Genomic DNA, 15,105 nt, shown 5'->3' on the forward strand with positions numbered 1-15,105 from the left:
GCGCGTGCCGAGGTGGGTTGGGTGCTTTAGCTATTGTCGTGATGACACCACACGAATGGTGTGTCGTGATGTAACCCGGTGCTTGCCGTGTGTGTGTGTTGTGCGTCTCTCTTGAGTGTTAGCCTTCTCAACGTGGCGTGAACAGCTACTCCCCCCCTCCCACCCCGTCTTCGTCTTCTTCTTCTTTAGCGGACGTGTAACACCACCACCACCATGGCCCTTCGCTTTACGTCCGGATGACCGAGCCGCCCGTGTCTTTGCGCACGCGTGCGTGTGTATGTGTGTGTGTATGTGTACACGTTAATGAATGACACCACAACACTGCCGGTGGTATATGCGAGTCGTCGTGTGCTCTGTGTGTGCTCTGTGTGTGTGTGGCAGCCACCATCGGCTCCGACCGGCTCCGCTTTGCCTCTCGCTGACTGCGGAGTGAGCATCCGACAGCGACTGCTGATGGTAAGAGGGGGGCGCTGTGTAAAGTGGGAGTGTGTGCCTGTGTGTGTGTCTGTGTGTGTGTGCCTGCGTGTGTGTGTGTCTGTGTGCGTGTGTGTGCCTGCGTGTGCGTGTGGGAGTGCCTGCGTGTGTGTGTGCCTGCGTGTGTGTGCCTGTGTGTGTGCGTGTGTGCCTGTGTGTGTGTCTGTGCCTGCGTGTGTGCCTGCGTGTGTGTGTGTGCCTGTGTGTGTGTGTCTGTGTGTGTGTGTCTGTGTGCGTGTGTGTGCCTGTGTTGTGTGTGCCTGTGTGTGTGTGTTCCTGCGTGTGTGTGTGTCTGTGTGAGTGTGCCTGTGTGTGTGTCTGTGCCTGCGTGTGTGTGTCTGCGTGTGTGTGTGACTGCGTGTGTGTCTGCGTGTGCCTGTGTGTGTGTGTGCCTGTGTGTGTCCCTGTGCCTGCGTGTGTGTCTGCGTGTGCCTGTGCGTGTGTGTGTGCCTTTGTGTAGCTGTGTGTGTGCCTGTGTGTGTGTGTGTGTCTGTGCCTGTGTGTGTGCCTGCGTGTGTGTGTGTCTCTGTGTGTGTCTGTGCCTGTGTGTGTGTCTGTGCCTGTGTGTGTGTGTGTCTGTGCCTGTGTGTGTGTGTGCCTGCGTGTGTGTGTGTGGGGAGCGGTGGCGCAGTGGTTAGCGCTACGCTGCGCTACGAACCTGGTCACCCGAGTTCGATTCCCGCTCACGGCCAACACCGGTGACGATTATCTGAGCCGGTCATGGGCCTCTCCTAGGTCGACTCGGCCTTAAATGAGTACCTGGCGCGGTGTGTAAAAACATCGCCACTGGGGAGACAAAGGCGGCCGGGCGTGGTGTTGACCACCCACCCCCTCGTGTGCCGTGCCAGCCTGAATAGGTGCCACTCGCTAACAGCACTTGCCCCTACAGTCTGTTAAGGCTACACAGGAGGGGATCTTCGTCTTTGTTGTGTGTGGGTGGAGCACGGCACGGGCTGGAGAAGAGATGGAGCTGATGCGGTACGGGAGGATGTGGATCTGAGTGGACTTGCCGATGAGCGGTGTCAAGATCGGCCTCTGTGGAGGAGGAGGAGGCTCGTGAAGGACGCTGCTGCTGCTGCTGGAGGGCAGATGAGCGACGCTCACAACAATGAGCGGAGCGCCGGGCGGATAAAATGCAGCAAGTTGGCACAGTCAGCAAGTTGGTACAGCTGGTGGTGCATCTACCGGTCATCTCAGTCGGCCAACTCGTGGCACCTGCTGGGTCTGTCCCGAGACCTCCTCCTGCCAGCAGCAGCGAGCCTTCGACACTTCACGTGATAGCCTCAAAGTGCACCTAGCCTGGCACAGGCGCCGTGGTGACGCCACTTAGTGGCGAATGGTGCTACGAACCTGGGACATCCGAGTTCGATTCCGGCTCACGTTAAATCTGAACCGGTCCTGGGCCTCCCCCTAGGCCGACTCAGCCTCAAATGAGTAACCTGGTGCGTTGTGAAGTCGTCGCGATGTTTTTACGCACCGCACTGGGAAGACAAAGGCGGCCGGGCGTGGTGCTGGCCATTCACCCCGTCGCCTGCTTTTATAGGTGTTCGCTAACAGCACTTGCCCCAACAGTCTGTTAAGGCTTTTTCTGTGGCTCTATACTCTTATTGTGTTAAATGTTATTTTCCTGTCCTGTGTTTTCTTATCAATTTTTTTTTAATTAAAACGTCTCCGTGTGTGTTGGTTTCAATTTGCGTCGCTCATTGACGTGGGTTTCACCGCCCGGACTGGTTTAGCAAGTAAATTATTATCACAACATACACGTACACACACACACCCATCATTGTAACACACACGGTAGACACGTTCTGGGGCGTGTTTATACAGACCATCGTGTGGATTCTTGCAGTACTCAGAGTTCCTAGTGTACAGTATAACCATACGTAACGTACACAACTACACACACATTAATCGTCAATAACACTGCTTTATTAAGGGGGGGGGTGTGGTATTAAGCGACGTTTCGGGCAATAGTCCTTGGATACGCAGTCCTTGGTTATTGTTATTTGCACTAATTTATCACCTCCAAAGCTGTATCGGAATTTTTTGGCAGGGGGAATGAATTGTGGGAACATACGTAAACTCATCATGCCTTGCCGTGGAGCGTAATGAATAACAGCACATCAAAGCATTACTCTGTTTTGTCGCCACATAAACATGAACATGCGTTCCAGTCCATCAGAAATTGGCTTAAACAAATGCGCGCTGGCATTATATTGATCTGGAAAGCCAATGATAATAGGCTGATAGCCTTACAAAGATTTTGTGTTTAGATGTGGAAACAAAACATTGTTCTGCTCATACTGAGATTAACATTTGCTGATATAGTGTTTGTGTTTCATTTTAAACCAAAAAAAACTCTTATGGATTTGTGTTTCATTATTGTCCATTTCCTCACGTAACACCTACACGTGATGGGCCACAATATCCAAACACGCCTGGGACATCTCAGGATTCATTAGAAATGGGTTTACACGGACGAAAATAAATTTTATTAAAAAAAAATAGATATCACTTCAAAGCTCCAAACTTTACACGTCATGGGTTCGTGCCTGAGGCTCATAGAGCCAAGCGAGGCATACAACACAGTACTGTACAGACCACATATTAAAAAAAACTCTACCCCAATGCTTTAAAAGAGCGTTTTTTTTATAGATAATATATTTAAATTCCACATCTATACAAAGGGCTGCTGATGCGACGCTGCAGGTAAATTGGCTTTGTATATAAGCAGGTAAATGCGTGTTATTTAAATTCAACAGCTCATTGAGATCGCAAACATTTTTGAAGGGTAACCGTGAAAAGAAGTAAACCCTTAAAAATTTTAATACTAAATACGTATCGCAAAAACAATACGCATGATGCACACGCCATAGAGATCAGCCTTATCGCACTATACTGTATTATTATTGATAATAACAATTGGGATTGTACGAACATAATTTAGTTTCCAAGAGCATGATGAAATTGGAGTGAACACGGTGAGGTAGGGGCCTCCAAGACAAATTTCACAATCAGAATATTTATTTAGGCTGGAGGAATCCGATGACCTACAAAGCTCTTGTTAACAGATATCCAGTCGGGGCAGGTAAGAACGTCACAACAACAACAACAAACAATACAAACACACGATAAGAGTGCAAAGTACAAGAAAGGTAAACGAATCACCCAAAAACATACAAAACAAACCATTCCCATCCTACCAGGCAAAGCCCACTGAGGTGTTAACTTATTTTTTAAGTGGCTCGTCGTAATTTGGGGTAAATTCAAGGACTCACCCCGCCTGGGGTTGGTGCAGATGACCCAATCGAAGCCCTTTCCTGCCTTGTCCCACCCAAACAGGCCCCTACCGTGCGGCATGCAACCAGACCGACCCGGCAAGCAAGGTGGTGAAAGCTGAAGCTGAGGAGTGTGAGCGCCACCCAGGGGTCGCGCATGACTCCTGCCTCACGGTGACCGCAGTTTTTTAACAACACACAAACGGTGTAAAAACACACACATCCTCTCTGTGCACATGCCAAAAAAAAACATCAGCATTTCCTGAAGAAGTGCATTGTTGGTCCCCTTGTCATAGGTCACCATGAGAGTACGTTTGAGTAAATGTGCCGGCAAAACAGTGATGCAGTGATGGACAACTGTGGACACCCTTTTATCCTTTAGGACTCATCAGCAAAGTGTGGTTGCCATTGCGCAAGCCTGCAAAGTCTGCCTCTGGAAAATTGAAATGTGGAGTTCCCACTCCCACATTCTGGGGGCCCATTAGCTTGACTAATGCCAACGATAAACACATCTGTAAATGCTAAGAAAAGATAAACCTGCTGGATTTGTGAGATTCCTAACCCTGTAAGTGTGTCCGTGAACCCAACCTTTGCGGACCTTTTAGTGTCATGGTACGCTTAAATAGTTCTCTGGGCACTCCAGTTTCCTCCCACATACAAAATACACGACTCGAAAACGAATTGGCCAAGCATTCCAATGCAGAACTCTCCTGACAAAGATTGATGAGACGCGGTTACACTTATCGAGATAAATAATTGACATTGTTATTCTTATTACAAGTTTGGTAAAAAAAAAAGATTTATATTAGCGAGGTTGACGCAAAATGTGTCTGGGTTTCGACATTATGTGCATCAGTCTTTGGAGGCACGATGGCAGGTGAGTGGAATGTAAAATCAGATAAACGTTGAAGCCGAAGGCAATAACATTTGTAGAGTTAGAGTTTTGGCATATTAAAAAAAACATCACCCCCTCTTTGCCATGACAGTTTTATTCTAGCATTTGGTTCTCGCAAAGAATTACAACTTTGCCAATGCCACCCCATATATATTTTTGCTGTTGTGGAATTGCGAGCTTACCCACATATATAGTCAATGTTTCGGCCAAAAACCTGAAGAGTAGAATTTAAATATATTAAAGCTTCAACAATGTTAACTAAACACCAACGTGCCAGAGCATTAATACATTTTTAGTTTTATGTAATCTGAATAATTTATTTACAGGAATACAGGATATGTTCCTCAACTTAATTCAGCTGCTGTAGATATCCATGTTTCTAAATGTTAAAGAGAATTGCTGGAGCTTGCAATACTAAAAATCCAAAGTATTTGTATTATCATAGCCCTTTGTGAGTTCACTGCTGAGGGCCTCTCCATGCCATGGCAATCATGAGGGGTTGTTTGCCCATATTTCACCACTCAGGTTAGGTTATGGGGTCCATAACACAGTGCACGAACCACTGCACCACCACACCACCCACAAATTGTACACTGTACATCATTTTTTCAGTGCCGTATTTATTTGGTGAAGTGGTGGCACAGGGATTAGTGCATTGCACAATGAACCAGGCAGCATGAGTTCATTTCCCAACCATGGCTAACGTTAGTGGCTAGTAATGTCTCAACCGGTTACGGTCATCCTATTCACCAATCTGCACTAACCAGCGTGGTGAAGTATCATCATGCAACCATGCCCATGCCCGATACGACTTGAGCGAAGGGGGGGGGCCTTTATCCTGCAGTGGAATAAAAAATAATTGTGTACACATTACGTTGTTCGCTGTACTGATGTTAATAACAACGGAAACGTGCATTATGCACGACTGTATTAATGGTGTAATTAGCACCACTAAAAGCCGTGCATTCAAAGCGATTGTAATTTTATGTTAATACGTAGTAACATTGCCGATGTGTAGGGCTGGACTGGGGCCTTGGTCAATAATGAACGAGTCGCTGCCCATGCGTTCAAGAGGCATTCTCCAGGGACCAGCTGCCAAGATGTCATTAAATATTCATTTGGTGGGGGGGCGCCCCCCTCCCTCCCCGCCCCCGATCCGCGCCCCATACCCACTTGGCTCACCTCGTCTCCACTGCAAAGGAAACGAGCGTGATTCTAAGGGGGGGGGGGGGGGGGGCTCTCACGTGGTTATTAATAATCATTGCCTATCTACCGAGACAGGTAATCATTATTCAATTTTGATTTGAAGCTTTCGTGACTGCAGAAATCCATACTCTTTGGTTCGTTCGGTAAAGTCACGTAGGAGGAAAATAAAATAAATCACGACGTTTCGGACGCAACACAGGAGGCCGCTCTCCTCCTATCTTACAGTTACATTCTAATTTCTCACATTAACATCACTAGCCCCGGCCACTTCTTTATGACCCTTGGGCTACACCCATTTCAAACCTTTTAAAACAGACTGCCTCAGCAGCAGGCCATGCTTTCCCACCTGATGACGGACGCTTGGCCCTTGCCAGACCCTGCAGCCACAACAATCGCAGATGCTTTCTTACATTGGTATGTTTTGGACAAGGGCCCCTGAATGCCTCCTGATCGATCAGGGCGAAACATGTTCTTCTAAACTCTTGCAGGGATTTTGCGATCTATTGGGCATGAAAAAGGTTCGCACCTCGCCTTATCATCCCCAAACGGATGGGATGGTCGAAAGGCTACACAGGACCCTGACTTGCATTTTGTGCCCACAAGTTAACGATGACCAGTCCGACTGGGACTTACACATGCCGGGTATTCTGGCTGCTTACAGATTGGCTCCCCATGCTTCAACTGGGTTCTCCCCATTTTTCCTTATGTACGGGAGAGTACAGGACCCCCCCCCCCCCCACTATAGACGTTAAATTGAACTCGGAGCCGCGTGTTAAAAATATTACTGATCCCATGCGCCTCACTCTTAAACGGCTATCTGAGACGCGGGAAGCGTCCCGGGGAAATTCGGCATTGCTGCAGGCTGCTAATGAGCGGCTTGTTGGCCGCCGCAAATCCGTCACTATGTGGATGCCGGGTGACAGAGCGTGGCTCCACTGCCCCCAGGTGCCGGTGGGTACGTCGCCCAAATTCCACAAACCATGGCAGGGCCCAGTGCAGAGCGTGGAAGTTATGAGCCCTCAGTGTGTTCGTATCCAGTTCGGTCGCAGACGGTGATTTAATACGGAACACAAAATTCAAAAACTAGCGTCTTGTACTAAAGATGAATCGGATTAATTGCTTATGCCGTAAGTGTTATATTGGACAGACGGGATGCAACATTAGCGTGAGACTAAAAGAACACCAAAGGAACATTAAATTCTCCCAAACACAGCTGTCAGCAGTGGCAGAGCATGCTTGCCAACAAGGACATCAAATTTATTTTGATAACGTTGAAGTGTTATGCAAAACTAATTATTACTGGCCGAGATTAGTTAGAGAATCAATTGAAATTGAGAAGAATTCAAATAATTTTAATTACTTATTAATACGCCTGGAAGCGTATTATTAAGTAATACACAACACATATTGCAATTCCTTACAGGTTAGTCACATGCCAAGTGGCTGATTACTGATCTATTACATAATTGCATACACTCCCACCTCCGCCTCTGATCTCGAATCCTGATGGGATTCAACAATGATGACGTCATCCTGCACTATTTAAGACTGGAAGCAGGTGGATGGCTTCACTATTCTGGCAAATCGCCCAAAGATGCTGGATGTAATTTTCAGCGAAGCGTCGTACTCAAATTGTAAATGTTATGGATCCACTCTTGAACACACCGGTGGGGATAAAGTAGTGAAATATTTGTCTTTTGTCAACATTTTTTACTGATTGGCCGTGTCGGGTGGTGGAGAGTTGCAACACATTTATAAATAACGCGATCTAACCCAAACACCTTTATTATGGTGGTTTGTCTATCCGGCTCGTTTAAAGCCGTTTGTTCTGATGCGCGATGCCCCCTCATCTCTAGTAACCAAGGGCCGGGTGTCTGGTGAGTCTGACGAGCTGGGGCGCGTGTCTGGTGGGCCCTCCTCGCCTAGGGGGCTGGCTGCAAGGACTCGTTCAAAAACTGCCCGGTTCAAGTGACCCCCTTCCACAATATATGTTCCTACGTCGTTTCACTGCTTGTCGCACTCCAGGGTCAGTTGGGTCATTGGATGAACCAGGCCCTTCTCGTACTCGGGGGTGCAGACACACACACAGGCGTGGGGACGTGGTTTTTTTTGTCAGAGGGGTAACCGGGCTTGTGTACATTGCCGTTTTTTTTTTGCTCTTTGCACTGTGATGTTGTTCGCTCCCTTCTCTCTCTCTCCTGCGCATTGTATATTCTGTATTTATTCTCGGCCTGCGGTTATTTATTGTCGTTATTTTGTTAGAGGCACACTCGTGTTACGTTCTTATTGTTGACAGCCGGGACGGCTGTATTTAACGAAGGGGGGGGGGGTGATGTAACGACATAAATGGGCCGTTCTATGGCGACAGTGGGTGTACTATACACATGGGCTCACTAGAGGGCACGGGGGCCCCCAGAAGGGGGTGAGCAGGCCATGTGATGTGAACCCAGACTCTTCGCGAAGGATCGAGAAGGGGGCGTGACCAGAGGCGGAACCCGATCACACCACAGCAAATATAAGCCAAGCCCCGAGAGGGAGCGTGGCTGTTCAACCCGGGAAGAAGTCGTCTTCTCCGATCTTCACTCTTCAGTACGCGACGGCGTGTCGGCTGTTCTGGTTCAACCATATAGGGAATCCGTTCAAGTGGTTAGGTGGTTCGGAATGGTGGCCACCACCTTCTGTAGTTAACCTGTAATGTACATAGTCGCTCGGAATGTACATAGTTAACATTGGAACATTGAATAGTGTTGGTTGTGTTAGAGAAGTGTTGCCTCCCAGTCTTAGTGTGCGCCTGATTAGAACCCACTAAACATATATCCACCAAACCAACTACGTATCTTCCCACCCACCTACCTACCCACTTATTATACCTACTTACCTAACCTTCTACCAACCTAGTTACTCAACTAAAATACTCGCCTACCAACCCACCTACCCTGCCCATATATATAATCACTTACCTCGCCTCGCTACATTGTTTTTCATCCATCCTGTGCTCCGCAAGCAGCCTCTAGGGGGCCTTTGCTGCACATTGGGGTGCATACCTCTTTATTAAATGACTGACATTGATGGATTAGATAAATACTGTAAATCCGAATGCTTGGCCAACCTGCGTCAACGTTCAGTCACTGCAATGGAATACAAAGCAGGTTTGATTGACAGATGAACTTTGTATAACCGAGTGAAACAGTTAATTGGAATTCCTTATCTCTGCACTAGTTGAAATTCTGTACGATTCCTTCATCTGGATACACATGGGTTGAATGCAACTGGACGAAGAGGTGGTATAGTGACTAGCGCATCGCACTATGAACCTAGCCACCGGAGTTCAATTGCCGTGCACGGTTAATATCAGTGGCGGGTGAAATATAAGTTGGTCGTGGGCGCTGTTGTCCATCGCAAACCTGTTGTGATCAGCGTAATGAAGTATCGTTTAGCAACCCCTTCATGCTGTGGGGATGTCTTCATCCAGCAGTGGATTGACAAATGGTTTATTATTTATTTGAATAAGTGTACTTTATTATGGGTTTGAGAAGGATATGTATTTAGGAACGATCTATACATTTGTTTCCATCCTATCAATTTAATTTTGTATATTTTTTTGATCAAACCATATCTATTTTTAAAAAAATACTTGCATTGTGGTACTTAAAAGTAATGGTAAGGCTATGTCAGTCTTCATTTCAGCCAGGTCTTTCTGAGCAAGTGACCCGGGAAATATATCTTCACCCGGAACACCGCATCCAGTATACATCTCACTGACTACGGCTGTGGATGCGAGTCACGTGCCAAACTCCCGGTTTACCAATAACCCGGAATATATTAATTGCGAAATTAAGCCCTGGGATCAAGGGGAGAAAACAATTAATGACGCAGGGCATTTTTTTCTGAGCCACTAAGATGTCAGGTTTGAATGGGAGTGGGCATTACTCAGGGGCTAAGCGATGAGTTAGGCGAGAGGTTAAGAGTTCGTGTGTCTTCCTCGTGGGCACAGGCCTTGGAAGTTATGATCCACTCTTAAAAACCTGGTGAAATGCTGTGAAATAGGAAATGTCACAAATGATCTCGGAGAGATTCCCACCCAGTGCCTTTCGGGGCATTTCTTTTGCACACCCCACACCACCACTGCCCATTTTGCCTTTTAGAATACATTATTAAACATTCTCAATATTCTTTTCTCACTGCACCATCGTTAGACGTAATCTGGCAGACAACCAAGACAGTTTGTATCCGTCGTGGATTAAAAAAAGACATTTTGTCCTGCTGTATTTATACCTGCGGTGGAGCAATGGCGCAGTGGTTCCCACACTGCGCTGTGAACCTGGTGAACTGCATTTGATTCCCGGGCCTGGCCACATTTATTACTCATTTTTATTTTACCAGGTAACACCCGCTGAGCAATAGAGCTCTTTTTCAGAAATTATAGTCTTCTGAAATGGCGTATCACGTGGAAATGTATTGCGGCCAAAAACATTACTGGAAACGCATTTTTTCTAAATGTGGAGGGAAAAACCGGAGGACCCGGAGAAAAATCCACGCGACCACGGGAAGAACATGCAAACCCCAACAAATATACAGGCGTAAGGGTCAGCATCGATGCCTCGACCTCCTGTATACCAGGCGGGGCAGTTAACATCTCGCCACCGTGGCGCCCCTGAACCGGTCTTGGGCTCCTCTCTTCGCCAAATCACATTGAGCAGCGTGATTAAGGTCAGTCTCCATAACCTATGCGGCGGGGGGCAGTCCATCGAACAGTTGGATTGACATTGTTGAATGTTATCTATCTGAAACACGGTCATACAATCTGGAAGTACGTTTTCCTGGGGAGTATTTAAAACAAATCAATACCCTCTCTTGTGCATTGGTGTCGACACTTTAAGAAATTAGAGGGGTTGTCTTTACCACCAATTTGACGTCCGCATCTTCAGTGCACCACACATGGTGTCGTGAATTCTGGAGGTGCTGCCGAGCGCAATGGAAGGTCTCCATGCGAGTCCAGTTATGTAACGTCTAGGGAAAGGCAGCTAAGCGTGTTGCCGTGTGATGTCTGCTCTGCAGGGGGCGACGGTGTTAAATTGCAGGGTTTCTCTCTTTTTCTGTCAACCACGCAGTTAACACTGCACATTGCCAGACACGTTGATGTAATATTACGATGCAAAATGCTCATTAACGGGATTGGGCCAAACGTCCCAAATGCAGGACCTTGGTGCAAACATATTTTTGAGATGCAGTCAGGCAGGGCTTGCTGAATGACAAGATAATTTTCAGCTGTCAATCCCCTGCTGAATAAAATTACCGCACATCCGTAATTCCTGGTGTATTCTCATTTAATTACTGTATACACCCGTTGACTTGTGTAATTAATACTCGGCCATTGATCAATTAATTTACTGCTGGATGACGGCCTCCCCAAGCAATAGTATTGTTAAGAGTGCAAATATGACAATTGCATAATTACATAGAAGTATATGCAGAGACAAAGCCATATACACAGTACAGTACGTGTGCTTAAATACACGTGGGTGTGCCATCGGATGACGGCGCGTGTGCGTGATGCCGTCACGCGCAACGTCGTGACGTCACCACGCACGCGTGACGCATCACGTTTCTCCCCCCCCTCCCCCAGAATATTTCGAAGCGACGCGCCTGGGCGAGACCATTTCGCGAACCGGTGTTGGTACAAATTACATTTCAATAACCATCAAATTCAAACGACATATCGGCGTCAATAAACGCTTAAAAACAACATGAGCAATGCTAAATATTCATATTTGAAGAAAAACACCCAAACGTAAATATTAATTTTAATGCAAAAAAACATTCGACTCCGCCTCGTATAAATCTCCCCCATGCCATCGTGTTCCATAGGCGCGCGCGGTTGCGTCATCCAGGGAAGGGGCGGAGTCAGTGGAGATAGGGGCGTGGTCAGTGGATATAGGGGCGGGGTTTGGGGTATAGGGGCGGGATCAGGGGGGATAGGGGCGGGGTTTGGGGGGATAGGGGCGGGGATTTTGGTGGTGGGGGGTGGTTGTGGAGAGGAACTACTTTCTTGCGTCGCCGAGAGACGCGCGGCTGGCCCGGGCTGGGGGCAGTGAAGCGGTGGGCCGCAGTGCGCAGGCGCGCGGCCGGCGGCGATGTTTTGTTTCGCCCGGTGTGCCCCTCCGCGGCGCCAAACACCAAACACCTCCTCATCATCATCATCAACAATAAAGCGTCATTAACATTAAACAAATAAAACGTCGCCAACGTCGCCCTTAAAACAATTAGCTAGGTCGACTTAGCCTACAAAAACACGAGGTTTGGAGGGCAGGCCGTGAGTGTTAAAGGGAAAATAAAAATTTATTCGAGCAAAAGCGGCCGTCTGTGTATCGCCGAAGATCGTGAAATTTCACAATTTTTTTTTTCATTTTGCGCGGCTAATTTAGACAGAAATCCATATCGGGCGGCTGGATTTACGCGTAAAAAATTGAGCGAATAATAAACTCGGCGATTTTAAGCCTTGAAATATCTGTGGGGGGGTAATATTTTTAGTTCGGCGGTCGTGAGGAGGAGGAGGAACGTGGCGATGAGGTGCGCGGTGCCCGGGCGCTGTGAGTGAGTGAAGCGGGCGGCCGGGGCGAGCGGGCGCTCCTCGCTTCTCTCTCTCTCCTCTCTCTCTCTCGAAGCAGGGAAAAAACAATTCATTGTCATCGTCGTCAACAAACAGCGTCAACAACAACAACATCATCATCATCGTCAAACAAGAAGAAGAAGAAGCAGCAGCAGCCATCATGTCCAGCATCAAATTCTCGGCGACGCGAAAACCCGGCGGTCGGCCTCCACTGGGCAGGTAATCGTCGTCGTCCCCTGCAAGTCCACGCACCATTCAGCTAAGCGAGAGAGAAAGACCCCCCCTTCATTGTCATCTGTGTTATTGTTATCATCATCATCGTCGTTGTCATCATCGTTGTTGTCAGCATCGCCGGCGTTAAACCAAGCCGGGGGCCGAGAGACATACAGCCAACGTGTTCCGGTTGTCCGCGCAGTTTCATTTTTATTATTTGTAAACGATTCGCGTTTATTGTGTAGCATCAATGGTAATTGCTGGTTGGGGGGGGGGTTGAAGGTAAAAATAGGGGGGGGGGTGTGAGAGCAAGCGAGAGAAGTGTGGCTGGATTTGGGCTCCCCGGAGAGAATTGCTCCCTGCCACCACCACCAGCAGCACCTACCGCTCTGCCAAACCCCAAACCCGCCGAGATTTAGCCGCGCGTTTGGTTTTTCTTCACGTTCACGTTTGAAATAAGGGGTAACAAACATATATATCTGGTTATTTAAAAAACCCACGGCGAGTTAATTAGTTATCGCACACGATGCGAGTCACGTTTGTGATGGTTTGGCGATGGTGGTTTGGTGGTTGATGACGATGCAGCATGCGGTGTTTGTAAATGTTGAAAATAAGAGATTTAGAAGAAGAAATAAGAGAAGGGGATTAATGGTTGAGAAGGATGAGGGAGGAGGCCCGTGGGTTTAGGCCCCTACCGAGGCGGCAATCATTCAGGTCACGTCCCGCCTCTGCGCCTCAAGGCTGCCCCCAGTACCGCATTATTAATATTATTACTACTGCTACTCAACGTTTATCTGTGACTTTAAAACAACTAAACCTTTTACACCCCCCCCACACACCACACACTACCCTAACCCATCCGTTATGGGTGTGTATGCAATTATACGTAATGTGTAAATGGATTCTCACGTGGTGTGTGTCTGTGTAAGAGGAGGAGGTTAGTGGCTGTGGTTAGCGCACTGCGCCTTCCAGAAACCCCGGGGCGACCCCAGAGTTCGATCCCTGGCCAGGATGAGACCGGCCATTTCACCGAATTAACATTTTTTAAAATGCGTCTCCCCCCTTGGTTTACTCGCCACTCAATTAGCATCGGCATCACCGCGTGTGCTGGGACCCTCCCTAAACGTGCACGTCGCCGCAGCCCTTTTAGTCAATCCACTGCTGGATGATGGCATCCCGACCCCCCTCCCCCCGTCGCAGATTGTGCATCGGGGAAGCCAACCATCCTGACTGGATTATGATTAAATGGGCGACATCATCATCATGTCCATAAAATAACCATGGGTTGTGCTGTGCTGCCCGCAATAAGCGGTCGTTGACAACAGCTATCTTCAGATATAAAAGGGCGCGGCGGTTGTTGTACATGCATACTCACGTGTTATGTGTTGAGCATGCTCATGTGCCTATAATGTAATTTGCGATTGCAAATGTATCCAGGAAAGTTTTTTTTCTTGTAACATTACGGTGTGGATATTTGGCCAATTCAATTAATGTGTTTGCCATACGAAGCCATATACATGTTCTTGTCTGTATGTCTATAACTCTATATTCAATACATAACCTTTGCATGAAAGCAATTGGATATGAACATATAACGGTGCTTACTCATTTGTAATATACAGACCTTTGTAAATCCACTTTTGGATGAAGAAGGCCTCAATGCCGTGTCTGTAATTGGGGTTGTTGGGCATTGCGGATTTGTGAAGTGGTCGCTCAGTACTGAATCGGACATTGCTCGCCACTGATGTTTGACGTAGCCAGGAGTTGACCCCTAATTGAATAAGATCTTAAGCGATGCTGCATTGCACTAACCCAATGGACCAATGCACCCCCCCCCCCTCCCTTAGTTTGCATAAAAAATGCACACGGAATTGAACGTGGCAAAAAAAGCATTGCAATAAGTGAAATCAGGAATACGACATTGTAGTGACTGGACATGGGTCTTAAGAATGGAGGAGGGCAGGTTACAGAGACAGGCATTGGAAGGGGCACTTAGAGGTCGGTGACTGACTGAGGGGAAGACCTCAAGCCAGATGGTATGATACTGTAAGAGGAGCAGTGGTCTGGTGTCAACTTTCCAACAGCTGCAAGATCGAGCAGAAGGAAGGAAGCGATCGCAGTGTCTGGCATTAATGGAATTGGTTGGTCATAATGGCCGCTTGACCTTCATGCTTTGGTAATGTTCTAATTCCCTCAAAATATGTATCTCTATAAACCGTACACAATAGTATTTAGACATACAGTAAAGATAACATCCCCTGGGGGCACCCAACAGGGTGGGCTTTGACTGAGGAAGGGGACACTTTGGGGGGGGGCCCGGGCACCCCGTTCTCCCACGGGAGGAATTGGGGGGGCGGTGGGGTCAGGAATAATACCACCCAATGTCCCTTTAGTTACTACAGTGCTGTGTCGTGATTTGGATTCACCGC

General features: G+C 47.7%; 1 protein-coding gene across 8 annotated transcripts in view; it reads left to right on the forward strand.

Annotated features, from left to right (window-relative positions):
• Nucleotides 1-11,936: 11,936 nt before the first annotated feature.
• Nucleotides 11,937-15,105, forward strand: part of LOC144719401 (ataxin-2-like protein) — a 31,023-nt gene continuing 27,854 nt past the window's right edge. For all 8 annotated transcript variants that reach the window (XM_078595272.1, XM_078595277.1, XM_078595280.1 and 5 more), the window contains exon 1: nucleotides 11,937-12,682. In XM_078595272.1, the coding sequence (XP_078451398.1) occupies nucleotides 12,624-12,682 (59 nt within the window). In that variant the 5' untranslated portion in view covers nucleotides 11,937-12,623. The remainder of the gene's footprint in view (nucleotides 12,683-15,105) is intronic.

The sequence above is a fragment of the Lampetra planeri genome, chromosome 6, assembly GCF_965212315.1.
Source record: "Lampetra planeri chromosome 6, kcLamPlan1.2.h2, whole genome shotgun sequence".
NCBI lineage: Eukaryota > Metazoa > Chordata > Hyperoartia > Petromyzontiformes > Petromyzontidae > Lampetra > Lampetra planeri.